Below are 20,449 nucleotides of genomic sequence, written 5' to 3'. Positions count from 1 at the left end.
TTCCCGGGCATTAACTACAGGGGAGATTGAAAATAAAATAAATAAAAAAAAAACAAAAAATCGGTCAGTAAAGCTTCCGTCTTCTTCCTCAACTCAACTATTAACCCCACCCACCTTCCATTTTCTCTCTCTAAAACCCTTAATCTTTCTCTCTCTACATTCTTGTTTCTCCGTGGATCTGCAAGTACATATCTGTACCTACTTCCCATTTATCAATCTGACCCGGATTCAACAATCTCAATTTCTCTGAGGCGTTTTTTTTTTTTTTTTTAAATATAAATTATAGTTGTTGATTCTTTGTTTGATTGTAGTATTATGAGAGTACCTTGTTGTTCAGTTTGTCAGAATAGGTATGACGAGGAGGAGCGTTGCCCTTTACTACTCCAATGCGGTCATGGGTTTTGCAGGGAGTGTCTTTCTAGAATGTTCTCTGCTTCCCCGGATAGTAGCTTATCGTGTCCCAGGTGCCGCCATGTATCCCTTGTCGGAAACTCTGTTACTGCCCTTAAGAAGAACTACGCGATCCTAGCTTTAATCCGGGACTCCAGGTATTCGAGCGATGATGAGGATGAAGAAGAGGAAAATGAGAGGGGTTTTAATGAGAATGCTGAAGATGAGGAGAATGATTCAAGGCGGAGGCATGGTGCACGAGCAGCTTCAAGCTCCGGCTGTGGGGGTGGGAGGATAGAGGTGGGTTCGCATCAGGAAGTTAAGTTGATTAGGAGGATAGGGGGTGAGTCTATGAGGCATGGAGTGGAGATGTGGGCAGCAACTGTTTCTGGTAGAAGCAGCGGTAGCCGTGGGAGGTGTCGGCATAAAGTGGCAGTGAAGAAGGTGGGAGTTGGAGAGGAAATGGATGTGGTGTGGGTGCAAGAGAAGTTGGAGAGGTTGAGGAGGGAGTCTATGTGGTGTAGAAATGTGTGTGCTTTCCATGGTGTGACCAAATTGGAAAGAAGCTTGTGCTTGATTATGGATAGGTGTAAAGGATCAGTACAGACGGAGATGCAGCGGAATGAAGGGCGACTAACACTTGAGCAAATTCTGAGGTAAAAGTTCTGATTTTTTCTTGTGTCTTGGATTGAGGGTTACTCCTATTTCCATTTGGTCTACCTTGTTGATTTTCTTGTTCCAGATTTTGGAGGTAAAAAACTGGAATTGGTGTAATTAGAACTTTAAATTATGGGAAAAAACTCACATCCTCAATCTATCACACGTGCTTTGCAATGCTCGTCAAGAGCTGAATTTTGTCACTATCTTGCACCCGATTTTCCACACACTCAAACTTTGAGTAAATACATGTATTTGTAGATAAAAGATACCAAGAATGGAAAAAAATAGTAGCATCGCCTTGATTATATCGGCAACTTATACCACGTGTTGATCAGTCAGTGTAATGGCACTTCTCATCTGTTGTATTAGGTATGAGACACACATTTCAAATTATTAATGTCCTGAAAGTATTTGCTATTGAGAATGAATGAATTGATGGTTCTATTTCTCAATCTTTCTGACTTGCTCCTACGAAACCAAGAGTTCTAGAAAATATAGTAAGCAATAGAGACTTAGAGCTCCTATATTGAACCAAATGATATAAGGTTGACCATATTAAATATGAACCAAAGAATGGAATTTTAAAAACAGCTTCCAAATAAACACTATTTTATTTATATTACTACTTTTTTTTCCCCGAATAAGTTAAGCTTTTATTAAAAGAAGATACAGATTACTGAAAAACAACGTCAATCACTAACATGCCAACTGCATATCTCATGTCTCTTCTATTAAGTCCATATTTTTCTCCATACTTGCCATAATACTCCTTTTACACAAAAAATACATATTTAATAGATATCTATTCTTAATCCTGGATATATGTTGTCTTTTCCTTAAAGCAGATCCTATCTCTTTCCAACCTTATTGTCCATAAAACACAAAAAAGGATTGTGCTCCAAACATATCGTTTACATTATCACTTCTTGATGTTCGCTCAATAAGCTCTTAACATCAGGAGGCATTATCCACTTGACACCAGTCATGTTTGAAAAGAGCTCACAACACAGTCTTGCTACCTTAGAGTGAGTCTTGACTGTCTCCGACTCCTCTTCACACATATACTATCTATTACTAAGAGCGATTCCTCTCTTCTGTAAGTTCCCCTAGTTGGGCAAGCTTTTGCTGCAACCCATGCAAAATAAGTAACTTTAACAGGTTCCCTTGACTTCCATGTTGCTTTCCAAGGCCGTTGTGCAACACAATTCGTTTTGTTTCAGTTATAGACTATAACATCTTCTGGCTGTGAACTTTCCGTCATTGCATGCTGCCCATATCAATGAATATTCCTTGTTATCCTCCAAACTGGCATTGTTCAGTGAATCATTGAGGCCGCTCTTGAAAATCAACCGCCAACCATTGTTTGAATTTTGTTATCACCTTCCCTTTTTATTTGTGGAACAGCTGTACAAAGTGGGGAACTTTTCACTCAATCTTTCTTTCCCCAGTACAAAGTTGGTCTTTCATGGCTTATCCCACTTCATTGACTATTAGGCCACACTAAGATGTTGATATTTATTTTTGATAAATGATAAGTTCATTGGTATGGTGGGTAACGAGAAAACTGGTATACAAGTTGATATATGAATTCGTGAACCTACACCAAGATATTGTTCTCACAAATCATACACAGTCGTTTATGCTAGCTGGGGCCTTGTGGGTGCACTGAACAGTTCACTTGTGTATCAGTTGATACATCGTAATGTAGATTGATCCTTCAAAATGCAGGTGCAACTCTAATGTTTCACTAAACCAGGTCAAACATAACTAGATCAAATGTCAAACTGAGAATTCTGCACCAATCTGAGTTCCCAGTTTGTTTGTTTTTTAAAAAAGAACCGTACCAATCTGAAAATGCTTAAATGCGTTATAACCGTCTACCTCATGAAACACATGGTTGAAATTTAAATTTCATACCCGGACAGCTGACATGGTTAATATTCAGCGAACCTTTTAATATTCACTGGACTGCACAAACTTTTCGGTCCCTTCCGCATGTACTTCTTTTTTCCAAAATAGAAGGTTGCGCTGAAATTCAAATGTCACATTATGGATATAGGTTAGGTAATATTTTTGAATCATCTTTCGTTTCTTCTTTTGATATTGGATAAATTACCTGCAACCTCATTTATGGACCCGACTCCACTTTGTAAAGGTGTCGGTAGGTTTGAAACTCCTTAATGCATGGACCTGCTCTCTACTCATCTTCCAACTTAATTACTAGATTTTGTCCATGGCAGAGTTCCACCCTGCACTTAATCTACACTTATATGTTGCTTCTTAACCGTTGAACCGAAGCTCAAGGGCGATCATCTTCCATTTCCTTGCTTGAGCGAAGTACAGAACGGGCAGTGACTGTGAGCTACCATTTTCAACTTTTGCGGTTCTGCCCCATATTGGCCAGTTCAGATTTCATCCAAGAAGCAACCTGCTTGGATGGAGAATGACATTGCATTCTGTAACCAAAAAGAGAGTCAAAAACCAATTAACTATACCTCAATTCCATACTAGTTTGGTTTTGGCTATATGAATCTTCTATATCCGTTCCTGTTCTTGAAGGGGAAGGAAAAGAAGTGCAAAACTAGCCAAAGGCGTTTGCTCTTCACTGTATTATGAAAGTGGGTTTGACAGTCCTTTTTTTATTCTTTTGCTCATGTAATGCTAAGAATCTTTTCCCCACACTTTTTCGCAAATAATGCCCAAGGACAGTTTCTGTTGTATTTATGAAAAGAGAAAAAAATAGGGACATCTTATAAGTGCTGGGTTACAAATAGAATCTTGAGGCATCTCTTACAACAAAAGGGTTGCCATGGGCCATGACAAAGATTTCCACCCTTCATTGTGCATAATTTGTCATTTTAGTAAGATTTGACATAGAAGAAGTCATCATTGGATCCATTTCAAATGGGAGAATGAGAATCAGTGAGTGATGTAAGCTGTTTTAGGACTTGAGTTATTTTCCTAATAATGATTCAGTCTTCTGAGAATGATGTCCAAGAGTTCACAATTACACTTGTGTTTTAATGGTGAGATAAATTGTAACCAAGCCTCTTTGTTGGTTGTGAGCATGAAGATAGGGGGAAGGTTCTCCATAGAAGTGCAAGACTCAGCCAAAGGGTTTTTAGAAGCTTTTGTATGAAATAGTGGTGACAAACTCAGTTGGATAAGTTACTAATTTACAAATCCTTTTTGCATTTCTATCATATGGGAGCTCTTCTGTAGATTCTAAATCAATCACCAGTATTCTTCCAATTTAATTATGATTATTTTATCCTCCATAACTGAAAGGGTGAAATGATAAGGAAATGAATTTGGTTGGATATGTTGTAACTATCTAGAATTTAGTCAGTTGAATCAATTTCTCAAACTTTGAAGCTTATCAGACTCTAGCTTACGGTTCAATTCCACCCAGTACTTTCTCTCTTCATCCCCTTCCAACTCTTCCCCAGGCTCCTCATTGGAGTCCAGTTTACAGAAACTAGTCGTTTTTCTATGTGTACTCTGAGGATGGTGTTTCAGGTATCTCCTAACCTTGATGTATTATCCCATCTTAAATGCAGATATGGAGCAGACATTGCCCGTGGGGTGGCTGAACTTCATGCAGCTGGTATTGTTTGCATGAATATTAAGCCGTCCAATCTTCTTTTAGATGCAAATGGTCATGCTGTGGTATCTGATTATGGGCTTCCTGCAATTTTAAAGAAGCCTGCCTGTAGGAAAGCTCGATTGGAGTGTGAGTCCACAATAACTCATTCTTGCATGGATTGTACAATGCTTAGCCCAAACTACACTGCTCCAGAAGCGTGGGAGCCTGTAAAGAAATCACTTAATCTTTTCTGGGACGGTGCCATTGGTATATCTCCAGAGTCAGATGCCTGGAGCTTTGGTTGCACATTGGTGGAAATGTGCACTGGTTCTATTCCGTAAGTGACAACTTATATTTCTTTGGCAGCTTCTCGTCTTCTCGCTTCTATTGTGTTTTAGTGTATACATTTTTTCTATTTTGTTTGATTTACTTTGAGCACTCTTTGTCATTCTTATGCAGCTGGGCTGGCTTAAGTTCAGAGGAAATTTATCGTTCTGTTATAAAGGCAAGGAGACAACCTCCTCAATATGCAAGTGTAGTGGGGGTTGGAATACCGCCAGACTTGTGGAAGATGATTGGTGAGTGTCTGCAGTTCAAGGTTTCCAAGAGACCAACCTTTAGTTCAATGTTAGCCACGTTTCTTCGCCACTTGCAAGAGATCCCTCGAAGCCCTCCTGCCAGCCCTGATAAGTAAGAACATTTAGCTAAGCTGATATTTTGTAGCAGGATTGTCATATTAACATGATTTAGCTGTTGGAAGGTAGCATTCAGTACTTAGTTGTCTTGCTTCTAAATAGAGGCTGCCTCAGTGCACTGTGTGTTCCTTGCTCAGATTGTTAATTATTAATGTTTTGCAGTTCTTTCGATTTTAGTCATTGGCCACTCAAATAAGTGTTGATTATTATATGTTAAAATGCAGTAACTTGCAGTACTTGGGAACGAATGGTGTAGTACCTCCTGCGGCATATCATTCAGAGGTTTCTCTTGATGATCCGAGTCTTCTGCACAGACTTGTCTCTGAAGGCAATGTGAATGGCGTTCGGTAAGTCTTTATGTGTTTCTTAAGTAGCATGATATTCTATTTTGCAAATTTAATTGAGAAACTACCCGAAAGTTGAAAGAAAAAGTTTCATAATGTAAAAGAAAAAGTAGAAAATATCAGGTCGTCAAGATTTTCAAATATGGGAAGGGAATTTACAGAATTAATCGAGAAATTACCAGAAATTTGAAAGGAGAAGTTTCATAATGTAAAAGACAAAAGTTGAATATGTCGGGTCATTAAGATTTTCAAATTTGGGAAGGGAATTTACAGAGGTTACTTGTGGCCAATCACATATTCCTTCAAGAAGTTTCTGGAACATTATTCTCTGTGTCCTCTTTTTGCAACTTTTGGTAGTTATGCTAAGAATTCTTTTCGATGTACTTCATCTCCTTTTTCATTCTGCATGCAGAGACTTGCTAGCGAAGACTGTTTCAGGAAAAAGTATTACCTCTTTACGCTCCGTGCTGGAGGCACAAAATGCTGATGGGCAAACTGCTCTCCACCTTGCTTGTAGACGTGGAAGTGTGGAACTTGTTGAGGTCATTTTGGAATGCTCGCAGGCAAATGTGGATGTCCTAGACAAAGATGGTGATCCACCCCTTGTGTTTGCTCTTGCGGCTGGATCGCCTGAATGTGTTCGTGCTCTTATCAGGAGGCATGCCAATGTCAGGTCTAGACTTAGAGAGGGCCTTGGTCCATCCGTTGCTCATGTTTGTGCATACCATGGCCAACCAGATTGCATGCGTGTAGGTCTTTTTGTCCTTCTGTGTGTATGTTGAGAAAGATGCTAGATTAAAACTGAAATGTGGGGGAAAATGGAAAGTCAGGCTACTAAGGAGATAAGTACTATTTTAGATTATAAAAGTAGAAGGCTTCCAAGGGGGTGCAGGTTCAATTTCTCATTCGCCCTCTTGTCCTTGCCCTACTTGGCACACCTCCTCCACTCCTTCCGCCATAAAAAAAGTAAATGTAACAAAATAAAAGAGATTCCGTAGTCCAATTTTTTTTTTTTTTTTTTTTTTTTTGAGAATGGTAACTTTTTTCTATTTATCTACAGGTATACTACATCAAAGTAGCCCCCCTTCCAAAAGTATTACAAACTAGACTGACTCCATCTGTGCTTTTTGTCACAAATAGTCTAAAACATCAAAAAGTTCTTCTGCCTGTACTAAGACTTTCTGTTTACACCAAAATTAATAAAGATCTGTACAATTCATGTTGAAATTCTGCAAATTTGTATGTTACCAGTGTGAAAAAAAAAATTCTGCAAATTGTTCTTCTTTCCCTCAAAATATCTTTGATTTTTCTTTCCACACTGTCCACCATATACAAGCTGGGACAATCCTTCATCTCTCCTCCTTAATTGTAGTATTGCCAATATTGATCCAACAATTTAGGAGTTGTACTATGTTTCTTGGTTTCACCCAAGTGATCTTCCTAAGGCTGCTGAATATTCTCCATAATTGATCTGTCCATTTGCAATGCAAAAAGAGATGGTTGACTGTCTCTGCCTGTTCCTCATACAAATAGCATCTTGAGCGTAGTTGGAACTTCCTCTTCTTTATATTTTCTTGTGTCAGCACTGCTTCCTTTGCTAGTAACCATGTGAAACAGATTCATGCTTGTTCACTGGTGGAACTCCCAACTTTGTGTTTCAAATCTCCAAGGTTTTTTCCTCGGCAAGCCGATTCTGTCTCTCTTCAATACTCTCCCGCCAAAAGGAAAAAAAAAAAGAAAAGAAGACAGGATGTTTATAGGATGCTATTTTGTTTTGTCCTTCTTTTGAATAGAATATCTGTTCGTTGTCACTCATCATGTTAGTACCTATGTTTCCTTGCAACAGGAATTATTATTGGCTGGGGCTGATCCAAATGCTGTCGATGATGAAGGCGAATCGGTGCTTCATCGAGCAGTTGCTAAGAAATATACGGACTGTGCTAAGATCATACTTGAAAATGGAGGCTGTAAATCAATGAGTATCTTGAACTCCAAAAATTTGACGTAAGTTCAAATGTGCTTCCTGTTCATTCTTTGAAATGTTTTTTGAAAAAAAAATCTAGATGGGTGGAACCATATAGCTAGGAATGTTGGAAAAGAAGATTAAAATTAAAGGATAGCGAAAAATGCAAAAATAAAGTTACCAGTTTTAAAAAGACACTGCAAATTATATCTTAAATCAAAGCACAAGATAACAGAATGAAAAGGGAATCATTGTGATTGTGAAAACTGCAGATGAAAAGTACAAGTCTCGGAATGTATGTCTCCAACTTGCTGAATTCTGCTAAGTTGTTTTCCTTTAGGACACATATGTCAGTCAGATTTGTCAATTCTTTCAAAGTGAATATGTATATAACAAGGGAAATCATGAAGAAAAGAGCTCAAAGTTTACTAGGAAAAGTGTGGCCTTCCGTTGCAAAAAAGATTTTGTGGTCCACTTGTTTGACTTAATGTTGTTTTAGATGGTACCAAATTGACATCTTTAAGTTAAGAATGGACCTTGAAGTAAATTGTTGCAGCTGACTAGTCGTATTTAATTTTTTTTAAAGGTCTTTGATGTCTCCTCGTTATATGTATTTAGAAGGTCTTTTATAATTAATTTAACTGTTGAAGTATCACTATTATGTTTTAACTGTATTTATCTTTATGGGGTTCCTCTCCCCCTTTTTTACATGGTGCATATTTTGTGTCTTTCCTTCTTCAGGCCACTACACACGTGCATTGCGACATGGAATGTTGCTGTTGTCAAGAGGTGGGTGGAACTTGCATCTATTGAAGATATCGCTGATGCTATTGACATACCAAGTCCTGTTGGTACTGCACTGTGCATGGCAGCAGCCTTAAAGAAAGATCGTGAAGCGGGTAAGTTGACGATCTAAATATAGTTGATTTACAAGATATAACAGTTGGTTGTCCTCTTTTTTGTTGTACTTTTTTAACTAGCCGTACATGTTCTTGGTTGTCATTGTAGTAATCTTGTTTACTTTTGTAGAGGGGAGAGAACTGGTACGATTAATTTTAGCTGCTGGAGCAGATCCAGCTGCACAAGACACACAACATTTTCGAACTGCTTTGCATACTGCTGCTATGATAAATGATGTTGAGTTGGTCAAGGTATGCTGATATTTACTTGAATTTGTCAAGTACTATTTTGGAAGAAGAAAAAACATAAATCTTAGATTATTTATCCAAATCATGCTTCGGCTGGACAGCGACTCATTTTAAATTAGGTTACATTTTTCGCTGATCTCATGTCAGTCTTCAGGACACCTCTAATGATTTGTTGTTAGAAAAAAATGATATTTTGTTTGTTCTGTTGTTCTCATTGGTACAAATATAAAGGTATATAGAATTATTTCTCGTCAAATAAATGTTTTTTCTGTAAGGACCGAAACTTAATATTAGACATGATCTTATAATGCTCCACTTAACCATGCTTCCAGTGGAACAGCTTTTTGTTAACAAGTTATGTCGGGAGAGTTCATACAGGATGAATATCAGGTGATTCTAATCTAGTTTTGATAGATCAATGATATATAAAAGAATTGGTGCAGAAGTGATCTGATGTCCTATTTTGTTGGGCCCCCATTATCTATACTATACATGTCTTAATGTCCTTGTCAGACAGTGCATGCCTTTACTGCCATGAGACTGAATTCTTAGTTCTGCGCAGTAGTTAAGTGAGGGTTGTTCTTCATTGTAATATCTTCTATACACTATAATTTTTGTTGTCTCACAAACTTCCAAATTTCTTTAGATCATCCTCGATGCAGGAGTTGATGTAAACATCAAGAATGTGAATAATACAATACCTCTTCACGTGGCATTGAATAGAGGTGCAAAATCTTGTGTCGGATTGCTTTTGTCTGCTGGGGCAAATTGTAATATTCAGGTTTGTAATTGACACTTTTTGGATCAATCACTAGATACTGATAATATTGAGCTGTCTTTTGGCTCCTTTTCTCTGGTAATTTTCTGTTTTATCTTTGCGGTGATGGTATTTTTTTTAATCACACCTAATACTATTTATGATATTTTCTTTTGGTCTGTTCTACATCTGGGCCGCTTAGTTTGCTTGAAATTGACCTGGAATTATCATTTTTGTTGTCCTCCTTGGGGTATAAGCCTATCAGATCCCTGCTAACCTCCTCAAATATATAATTACAAAATTAAGAGAATGAAAAGAAAGAAAACAGAAAAGAGGGAAATTTGTGGATAAGAATAACACTCCAGCCAGTTATGTACTTTGCACCTGAGAAAGGGAAGGACACCTGAAATTTGTTGTCATAGTCAGGACTAAGGTAAAGAATAAGGTGTTCACATATTTTCGTACATATTGCTTGAGTTGAGAGTTTAGGCGGAGCATGGCTAGTTCTTTCCAACATGTATTAGATGGGCAGATGACATTTTTGGAAACCCAATTTTTTTTTGTCGACTGCATAACTTTTACCACCAGATTAAATAGGAGGAATTTTTTTCATGACTTCGAGAATTTCATTAATTTATGACTACATAATTGGTTATGGTCTTAACAAGCTTCCAGCAGCTTGGTGTTGACTTCTTGATGTTAAACCTTGATGAAGTTATACGTTGCTTTGGTACTATAAGAAAATGAGAGAAGAGATGAAGTTTGTGGAATGCGTGAATACAAGTTTTTTTTGTAGTTTCATTGCTGTATGTAAAATTATCTCACCGTGGGACAAATGTGACAAATTTAGGTCTTAACGTTATAAACTAATCTAGCAGATACCCTTGGGGTGGCTCAGTGGTTTGAGCCTGAGACTAGCTTGGGACTTCCATATTGGAGGTCTCAGGTTCAAAACCCCTTGCCAGCGAAACAAGGGGTTTGCATTCTGGGTCGAGCTTGACAGCTTGTCGCACCGGGCTTGCCTAGTGCGGTTATCTCTTCTGTGTGGTTTGTGAGCTATTGCATAGGAAAGAGGGTTTTACCTGTGCGCACCCAAAGGGTAGCGACTGCGGGTTTCCCTTGTCATTAAAAAAAAACTAATCTAGCAGATTCCTTAAAAAGTCCGTTCTTAGGTATCTATTATCAGAGTGTGATTTCACCTAAGTGTTGGAAATAATATATGATTAGAGTTTCCTATGTATTCCCCTTTGGGGAACAGGATGAATTGAATGTAATGCAAGATGAATAGAAGCATATAAGTAAGTAGAAAAAGTATTAAATGTAAAAGACAATCATAAATCATAATGGTAGCTCTGTAGTTAATGTGACCTCTAGAGGTTATTTACTGAATATATTTGATATTACATGCTTTTTTAGAATTACACAGCTCCTTGCAATTATAAAAGGACTGGCTTTTGTTCTGTACATATCTGCACCTGATGGTGCTGTCATCATTAATAAAATGCATTTTGTGTTGGAACGTTGCTGGACTTTGGTAATTGCAAATTTTGAGAAACTTCTTCACTTAAGAGTTTGGATGTGCAAATCTTCATCAGATACACCCCGAACTTGAGAAATTGCTGAGTTTTTGTAGTTCATGGTCATATAACTTTTTCTCATAATGTTCCTATTCAAAAAAAGAATGACCTCATTGAAAATTTACTTCTGCAAATTGGATAGATACACCCCGAACTTGAGAAATTGCTGAGTTTTTGTAGTTCATTGTCATATAACTTTTCTCATAAGGTTCCTATTCAAAAAAAAAAGAATGACCTCATTGAAAATTTACTTCTGCAAATTGTTTTAGTGAAGCTCGTTCACATATGTATGCACTTCAATGGAAATTATCGTTTCAACCATACTGATCATGGCACTGTATTCCATTTGCTCATGTTATATTTGCTTGTTCTCAATACCTGTCGATATTTCTTTTCTTATAATCCACTTTTAGCTAATTTTGTATTTCTCCCTGATATCAGGATGATGAAGGTGATAATGCTTTCCATGTGGCAGCATTCTCTGCTAATATGATACGGGAAAATCTTGATTGGATTGTACTTATGCTCAGGTATCCTGATGCTGCTGTTGAAGTTAGGAATCACAGGCAAGTTTCAATTAGCCCGTGCCACTCCTTCATATGGTTTATGTTATCACGGGGAATGAATTTACACTCTTGTATCTGAGCTTGACATTGACTTCACCAATGTCTATTGTTGCAGTGGAAAGACTTTATGCGACTATTTGGAGGCTCTTCCTCGTGAATGGATTTCAGAAGATTTGATAGAGGCACTTAGGGAGAAGGGGGTCCGTCTATCTCCCACAGTGTAAGCATAAAGATTTTTATCTGTTGCTATTTTCACTATTTTATAATAAATATAAATTGCTTGTTGATTGGGTATGATATTTTAAAGATATGCATGTTCATATGCTATTCAGATATGAAGTGGGGGACTGGGTGAAATTCAAGAGAAGCATTGTGACACCAACTTATGGGTGGCAAGGTGCTAGACATAAGAGTGTTGGTTTCGTTCAAAATGTCCTTGACAGAGACAATCTCATCGTGTCCTTTTGCTCTGGGGAGGGCCGGGAGGCTCAAGTATGCCGTGAGGCTCAAGTATTAGTAGATGAAGTTGTAAAAGTGATTCCACTGGACAGGGGGCAACATGTGAAGCTCAAGGCAGATGTGAAAGAACCAAGGTTCGACATGAAACTGTTATTATGTTGTATATAGTAGATGTGCTTCTTATGTCCTTTCTGCTCTCTTTCTCGAGCTAGAATGTTTTGAAACTTAACCATGAAGTCCCGGAGAGGGGGATGGGGGGTGGATCATATATTTCTCTGGAGTGGAATCATGTACGCCTTTGAATTGACAATCAAGGCCTCATAATTGACTGATTTGTTGAACCATGCAGTTTTTCTCCATGAAGATATTACCCTATGAATGGTTCAGTGCATCCCCTCTGATTTCTGTAATCTTGCAGTTTAAGCAGAAAAAATGTATGAGCCTGTTTAAGTGCGAGTTACTGTTGTTACTTTATAGAGGCCTGCCCTTCCCGCCTCTTGTTGTTGAGTTTGGCTTTTGTAATGTCTCATAAATACTTAGCTATGTATAATGGAATTTCTTGCTATCGTTATGGTCAAATAGGGTATGAGTTACTTATATAGTAATGATTCATGTATGTAATAACCAATTTTTTCGTTAATTAGTTATGAGGACTCAGATGCAGTACATGGCAATAACTTAGTGGTCCATGCTTTGAGTCTGTTTCACAAAAAAAAAGAAAAGGCCTTGAGTCTTAAATAAATAAATAATATATGGAATTTATAGCTCATAAGTAGATCTTTCTGAGTGAAATAAACTGAATACTAATGAAGAAATTTTGGGGTATAGAAAGAGAAATCTGGCTCTTAAATAAAGTAGCAGAAGTGACAAAAATACATTATAATCGTATGATTGCCCAACCTTCCTCTTTCCTAGCTTTTTCCTTGTCAATAGCTGCTTAGCTTATCTTGAGATGATATATGAATGTCCCTTGCGACCAGGTTTAAGCTGAAATGTTTTAAGTTTGGCCTCACTCATTGACTTAAATATTCAGAAGAAAAGTATGAAGAGATTTGAAGGTATAAACAGCTTAAAAATAGTAGAAAAACAAAACATTGCATCATATAAGATAAATGAAGTTTTCTCTTTCGTAGTTCTGTCTTGCCAATTGCTGCTTAGCTTTTCTGTTGATGACTCATGTATGTCATTTGCAGCCAGGTGTTAGTTGGAATGTTTCAAGCTGACCCAGGAAAGAATTAGCATTTTGTAATAGCTAATAATAACATTGCTTTTGCTACAGATTTGGTTGGCGTGACCATGCCCATGACAGCATAGGAACTGTTTTATGTGTAGATGATGATGGGGTTCTTCGTGTTGGGTTTCCTGGAGCATCTAGAGGGTGGAAAGCTGATCCTGCAGAAATGGAACGTGTGGAGGAATTCAAGGTTGGAGATTGGGTCCGCATTCGTCCTACACTTACAACAGCTAAACATGGATTTGGATCTGCAACACCAGGAAGCATTGGTGTAGTGTACTGTATTAGACCAGACAACAGTCTGATGGTGGAACTTAGCTACCTTCCTCATCCATGGCATTGTGAGCCAGAAGAGGTTGAACCTGTTGAGCCATTCAGAGTAAGACATTGTTCACTGGCTGTACTGATGCCCTGTAGTTTTTTTTGTTTTTTTCAAAAAGAATGGCACCCATTATACTAGGGAACGGTTTTCACTTTAAACTTCACATTTTGTTGTTGATGATATGCTCTTAGTCATATAAATGTCATGGGACGTGCCCCATTAAACATCGCCAAATACAATGAAATTGAGGGAGTATCAATTTTGAATTTTCCTTATCCAGTTCAATTATTGAATTCTGCATTCTGTACCGATTCACAGATTGCTGATAGGGTCTGTGTGAAGCGCACTGTTGCTGAGCCAAGATATGCTTGGGGCGGTGAAACACATCATAGTGTAGGAAAAATAATTGATATAGAGGCTGACGGTCTGTTGATCATAGAAATTCCCAATCGGCCGATCCCGTGGCAGGCAGATCCTTCGGACATGGAGAAGGTGGAAGATTTCAAGGTATTACATGAAATTGATCAATATTTTGTTCTTTTAATGAGGATACTAGATGCGGGTGTTGGTGATTAGGAAATTCCGTTCTTGTTTGGGGGTTGGGGAGATGAGATCATGAGAATGGAAGAAAAAGGATCAAATTGTGGGATGTAATGTAGGTGTAGATACTGTTCTCAATAATTTTTCTGTTCTCTGCCATTAACAGGTAGGTGACTGGGTAAGAGTAAAAGCTTCAGTTCCCTCACCCAAATATGGTTGGGAGGACATCACAAGGAATAGTGTAGGAATAATCCACAGTTTGGAAGAAGATGGTGATGTTGGCATTGCATTTTGCTTCCGTAGCAAGCCTTTCTCTTGTTCAGTGACAGATGTGGAGAAGGTGCCGCCTTTCGAAGTTGGACAGGAAATTCATGTTCTGCCATCTGTTTCTCAGCCTAGACTTGGATGGTCCAATGAGACACCAGCAACGGTTGGGAAGATTGCCAGAATCGACATGGATGGTGCTTTAAATGTAAGCTTGCACTGCCTGTCTCATTGTAAATTTGTTGGAGAGCATCTATTGACCTTATTATTTAGAATAAAATCTAGTGAACTTTGAACCGACTTCCAATTCAATTAGTTTATGATTTTAATGAATTGCTGACCTTTGATGCTTTCTAGGTTAGGGTTGCTGGGAGAGACAGTTTATGGAAGGTTTCTGCTGGAGATGCAGAAAGACTTTCAGGATTTGATGTAGGTGATTGGGTACGTTCAAAACCAAGCCTGGGAACTAGACCCAGTTATGATTGGTACAGCATAGGCAAAGAAAGTTTAGCAGTTGTACATAGTGTTCAAGACACTGGTTATTTAGAGCTTGCATGCTGTTTCCGCAAAGGTCGCCTAATGACTCATTACACTGACATTGAAAAGGTTTCTGGATTTCGAATTGGGCAGCATGTTAGGTTTAGGTCTGGTCTGGTAGAACCAAGATGGGGCTGGAGAGGCACTAATCCAGATTCTCGAGGTGTGATAACTGGCGTTAATGCTGATGGAGAAGTTAGGGTTGCATTTTTTGGTTTGCAATGTCTCTGGAAAGGAGATCCTGCAGATTTCGAGATAGAGCCAACATTTGAAGTCGCAGAGTGGGTCAAGTTGAGAGAGATTGCAAGTGGTTGGAAATCTGTAGGGCCAGGTAGCATTGGAGTTGTGCAAGGAATGAGTTATGAAGGCGATAAGTGGGATGGAAATGTTTTTGTTGCTTTTTGTGGAGAGCAGGACCAGTGGACGGGATACTGCAGCCATCTTGAGAAAGTAAACAAACTCTTAGTTGGTCAGCGTGTTAGAGTTAGGAACTCTGTGAAGCAGCCAAGATTTGGTTGGTCAGGTCATAGTCATGCAAGTGTCGGAACTATATCAGCAATTGATGCAGATGGCAAACTAAGAATCTACACACCAGCGGGGTCAAAATCTTGGATGCTTGATCCTTCAGAAGTTGACCTTGTGGAAGAAAAAGAAATCCAAGTTGGTGACTGGGTCAGGGTTAGGGAGAACGTATCTAACCCAACACACCAGTGGGGGGATGTCTCACATTCAAGTATTGGGGTAGTGCACCGCATAGAAGATGGAGATCTTTGGGTTGCATTCTGCTTTTTGGATAGGCTATGGCTCTGCAAGGCCTTGGAAATGGAAAGAATTAGAGCATTCAAAATGGGGGATAAAGTGAGGATCAGAGATGGGCTGGTGGCACCTCGATGGGGATGGGGGATGGAGACTCATGCGAGTAGAGGTGAAGTGGTTGGAGTGGATGCTAATGGGAAGCTACGAATTAAGTTTCAATGGAGAGAAGGGCGTCCGTGGATTGGAGACCCTGCTGATATTGTCCTTCATGAGCACGATGATCAATGAAGGGTTTGTCTTTATTATGGTTCCTCCGTTCATTAGATAACAGGCAGGGCAAGCCAAGGGCTTCTTTAATTTATAGGAGAGGCAGTCCATGTGCTGTCTTTGCTAATGGCGTTATAGGCTGCCCCAGTGCAGTTGACAGCCATGAAAACAGATGTATACAAAGTAGCTTTGATGACAGAGAGATGGATAAAAGGTTAAAAGGGTGTTGGGGTTGATTTAGTGTCATTGCTGAAGTTCAACTTCAGATGTGTAGTCAAAAATGCTGCCTGCGTTGGGGATTTTTCTGCATATGTTTCGTTCTAGCTGCGTTAACAGAAATATGCTTGATTTCTATTCTGTACAAATCACAAGTAATTTTTCAGTTCATAGCTTTGAAACATAGTTCACTTACACTAGACTCGAACATTTCTCTCCTTTATCTTTGTCCTTTAGAAGATGCTGAGGCCACTGCTCATATTTTTGTAAAATGTTATTTAACCGTTTGAATAGAGAAGCATGTGAATTTATTGTCTTTTCTCTTATGTTGGTAAAATATGATTGGATTTAATCCATCTTTCCTTTATATAATGCAATTTTGTCCAAATTCGGGAATCGAAAAGGATAAAAAGAAAGATTAAACACCTAAATTATAATGTCAACTTTCTCCAAAACTTGATTAAAAAACTCAAGCGTCCACCTTAAGAACATTTAGAATACTTGGCACTCTATTTCAATCTGGAGGAATTCTAAGATTTTAAACATCCATTTCTGTTTTAACATCAGAAATTGCAGTTTGTTGCACTACTTGTTTTAACTGTTTCCAAGTGCAAAATTTGTGTTACAACTCTTACCACTGCCTGGCAGATACCAAGCCTGAGAGCTTCAGAAGGAAATTGCTAAAAAATTATGTTGAGATCCACATATTGGTACATCACTACGAACTAATAAAAGGCAGCTTCACAACTACAGCAAAGAGCAATGGATTCCACTAACAAAGAACCAACTGAATTATTCATCATAAATCATTATCAATGATGTCCCGCATCATTTGTATCGGGATGAGCCCTTCAGTTCTGATAGCATCCTTACTTGAATCTGGACTTATGAAATACAACGTAGGTAGTCCTCGAACCTGCGAGGAGATTATTTCAGTTGTAACAGTTACCTTTGCAAATTCTTGAAAGACAAATAGCTTTGCACTTATGAAATATGTGATGAAAGCAAGGGATTCTGATAATTGATAAGTATATACTCACGACTCACAAATGACAAGAGAGAAAACAGAACTCTCTTCAAAAACATTGATAGTATTGAAAGAGAAACAAATTTTAATTCAAGGCAGAATGATGGTGTAAGAGGTTGTACCTGCATATCTCGTGCAAATTCGTATTCATCATCTGTGTCCACTTTCACAATAAGTGCATTGTTTTCATACTCCACAGCAAGCTGTCAGATGAAATTGGAACAATTTTGACATTAGCAAAGATAACCTAGTGTGCATAGCAAGACATAACTAAACTCCAAGCAAACTATTTCAAACGAAACTTATACTTACTGATTTTGAGGAGGATTTTTACGTGTGGACAGGGGTAAGCGGAATATATTTCATAATCAATACACCAAGGTTGTGCTAAAAAGTATATATAGTTGGTTGTGTCTCGTTTTTACAATCATCCAACTTATTTATAGTTGGTTGTGTCTCTTTTTTACAATCATCTAACTTACGAGCCCAAATATACATGCATAAGGTGAGACTCTGTTTACACCAAAAGACAAAAGTATACTTGAAACGAAAAAGATATTTTGATACTTTTTGCATCATTTTAATATTACAAAACAATCTCCTTTTCTTATCATCAATGTCAGCTATACTTGAATTAGACGGTAGGATCTCCAATCTTGCAATCACACTAAGAGAGGGGAACTTACTCCTTATGCCTATCCAAAAAATATAAACTTATGAAGGCCTAGAAGTAATACAATTCTTTGATTTCGATTGTCGATTCGTGACATGCAGTTTATGATAGACAAATTCCACTAGGACATTACGCATTTAAACTATAGAAAGATCAATGTCAATCTTTCCTCCAAATAAAATAATAGGTAAAAGTTACTAGACAGCAGACTTTAACTTCATTATTCATAGCTTCTCATTAAAACTTATCAGTTACAAACTTTTACTAAAGTTTTTGCGAAAAAATAGATGCTCCTCAGCTAATAGTATTCCTTCACCACATAGCAGCACCTCATCCATTTAAGACAAACTCTCAGCATATTAACCACTCCAATACTGACACTGAATAATGGACGATCTGTGCCACCATTAATGTGACATTGTTGAATAAGCAACTAGGAAAATTGAAAATCACGAAACTCTCCATATCCACTCTGTCTACGTATATTTATTTCTCACAGGAACAATAAACACGGGGAAAAAAAGGTCAACACAAGGTTTTTCTCCAAGGAAGTGAGATACAGAAAATTGAGGATAAAATAGCCATGTGAGTATCATGATCACCTGAGATTTATCCCTATCTTTTCAACAATTGAATGTAGGCCCTCAGAGTTGCTATATCTTCAAATACACCATATCAATGAGCATAAGGTTTCCCTAGAGTTTAAAAGGATTATCCCACCAATGATTGACGAATCGTGCTTTATTTATATAAATATCAGGTCTAACACATTATATCATTCACGTTGATAGAAAATTTCGACTCCTAACTACAATATTTTTCCGCAACATTAGAAATTCAGGGATAATTGTCCCATCCCTCTACCCTTCTCTAGGTTTTCTCCTCATATGTAGCAATAGTGATTTTAAGCATTTAAAACAATTCCTGATCATTGCTGGAGCAAAATGATACCCTCACCCCCAATATGTAAGATTCACAAACATAGCATGTCCTAAAGCCAAATCGACAAGAAGTTGCATAGGTTGGCTGTTGGCGGACTGCTAAAAAATAATCAAACTATGATAGGATACTCTAATTTATAGCTAACCCCAACTAATTAAGAAAAGAATTGGAGCTAGAAAATGGAGTCATTACAAAACCAAATGGTTCTGCAAACTGGAAAATTGACCAATTCAAATAGCCACTTGATTTGAACCACAGTAACGAATCGTCTAGAGCATTTATCCATCAATCCCAACTCTACATTAAACCATCAATAGCAGATCAAAGAAGTGTTTAAGACATTTTTGTGTAAAATCCAAACTTACCATTTCAAGTTCTTGCGCCATCAAAATACAAGGACCACACCATGTGGCATAGAAATCAATAATCAGTGGCACATTCCTTTCTCCCTTTATCAGTTCTTGAATCTCCTTGGCAGATAATTTCTTCTGCAATCACATATAATTAGGGAAAATGAATTGGAATTAGCAAAACCTTGCGTAGCGCGCTCATTAGAAACAAAACCACACTTGCAAAAACAAATAACAGATGAATTCCTCTAAAACAGTCGCCTAAGTCTGGTTCCTTTTCGCTCTTGTTTAACCAGTGTTCCAGTTTCAGCAACAAACAAAGCTTATCCACAACATAAATTTCCAAATTGATATAAATTTTACTGAAGGTTCCAGCAGATAAACAAACCCAACAGCCAAATTCGTCAAGAAGATTACTACTACACCGGTGAAAAGTTTTGTTGTCTCCTTAAACAGAGCGAGCAAGATATTGGTACCTCATTTTGTTTTTCAATTGTAATTGTAATTTCACCAACACATATTTCCAACTTAACAAATTGATTTGAACTTTTTAAACAAAACCCAATAGCCGAGATTCAGAAAAATTGAACTAACATTGAGAAACTAACTGAAACTGAACAACCAACAACAAAGAATCGTAACATACCACAAGATAATCCTCCCTGACATATTTTCCAACAGCTGGGGGTTTGCAAATGGTATTTCTGGAGAGTACTTGGGTTAAAGATAGTGTGGAAGTTGAAGGAGCGTGTTTGAAGAGTGAATAATTGAGGTGGTGGGGAAGTTTGGAGGAGAGGTAAGAAGGTGAAGTACGGAGTGCCGGAGGGTGAAAGGCGAGACTGGCAGCTTGCATTCTTATAGCTTTATCTGCTCTGCCGGAGTGACACACAGCACAGGGAGAGAGACTCTGTTTGGGGTTTAAGGAGCAAAGAAAGAGAGAGCCAAAATTCCCAACGAGACAAAAAGATAAGGTTTATTACTAAATGGAAATACAACATGAAGGGCATTTTGGGTATTTTAAATTTCAAATTTTTGCGTCTATTTTATATACCATTTAAAAGTCTTATTTATTTTATTAAACATTTTCAAATGATTGAGATTTAACTGGATTGTGATGCATTGGAAGCATCTAAATAATATACTATTTCGGTTCGATAATTCAGATATATCAAATTA

General features: G+C 37.9%; 2 protein-coding genes across 2 annotated transcripts; one reads left to right on the top strand and one right to left on the bottom strand.

Moving 5' to 3' along the window:
• The first annotated feature begins 39 nt into the window (after positions 1 to 39).
• Positions 40 to 16,600, top strand: LOC101267560 (E3 ubiquitin-protein ligase KEG). The gene is made up of 16 exons (XM_004229985.5): positions 40 to 1,046; positions 4,611 to 4,973; positions 5,096 to 5,326; positions 5,556 to 5,678; positions 6,088 to 6,424; positions 7,522 to 7,679; positions 8,380 to 8,537; positions 8,668 to 8,789; positions 9,433 to 9,567; positions 11,562 to 11,686; positions 11,802 to 11,906; positions 12,019 to 12,279; positions 13,425 to 13,758; positions 14,020 to 14,208; positions 14,408 to 14,713; positions 14,863 to 16,600. Exons 1-16 carry the CDS (start codon positions 316 to 318, stop codon positions 16,084 to 16,086), a joined length of 4,902 nt encoding a protein of 1,633 aa, XP_004230033.1. The 5' UTR covers positions 40 to 315; the 3' UTR covers positions 16,087 to 16,600.
• Positions 16,601 to 16,737: 137 nt separating this feature from the next.
• On the bottom strand, positions 16,738 to 20,225 carry CITRX (thioredoxin). The gene is made up of 4 exons (NM_001247540.2): positions 19,920 to 20,225; positions 19,289 to 19,411; positions 17,431 to 17,511; positions 16,738 to 17,197 (listed from the first exon to the last, which is right to left on the bottom strand). The coding sequence occupies exons 1-4, from the start codon at positions 20,124 to 20,126 to the stop codon at positions 17,081 to 17,083; spliced, it is 528 nt and encodes a 175-aa protein (NP_001234469.1). The 5' UTR covers positions 20,127 to 20,225; the 3' UTR covers positions 16,738 to 17,080.
• Positions 20,226 to 20,449: the final 224 nt, after the last annotated feature.

The sequence above is a fragment of the Solanum lycopersicum genome, chromosome 1 (genome assembly GCF_036512215.1).
Source record: "Solanum lycopersicum chromosome 1, SLM_r2.1".
Classification (NCBI taxonomy): Eukaryota; Viridiplantae; Streptophyta; class Magnoliopsida; order Solanales; family Solanaceae; genus Solanum; species Solanum lycopersicum.
This window is presented reverse-complemented; position numbering and strand designations above follow the sequence as displayed.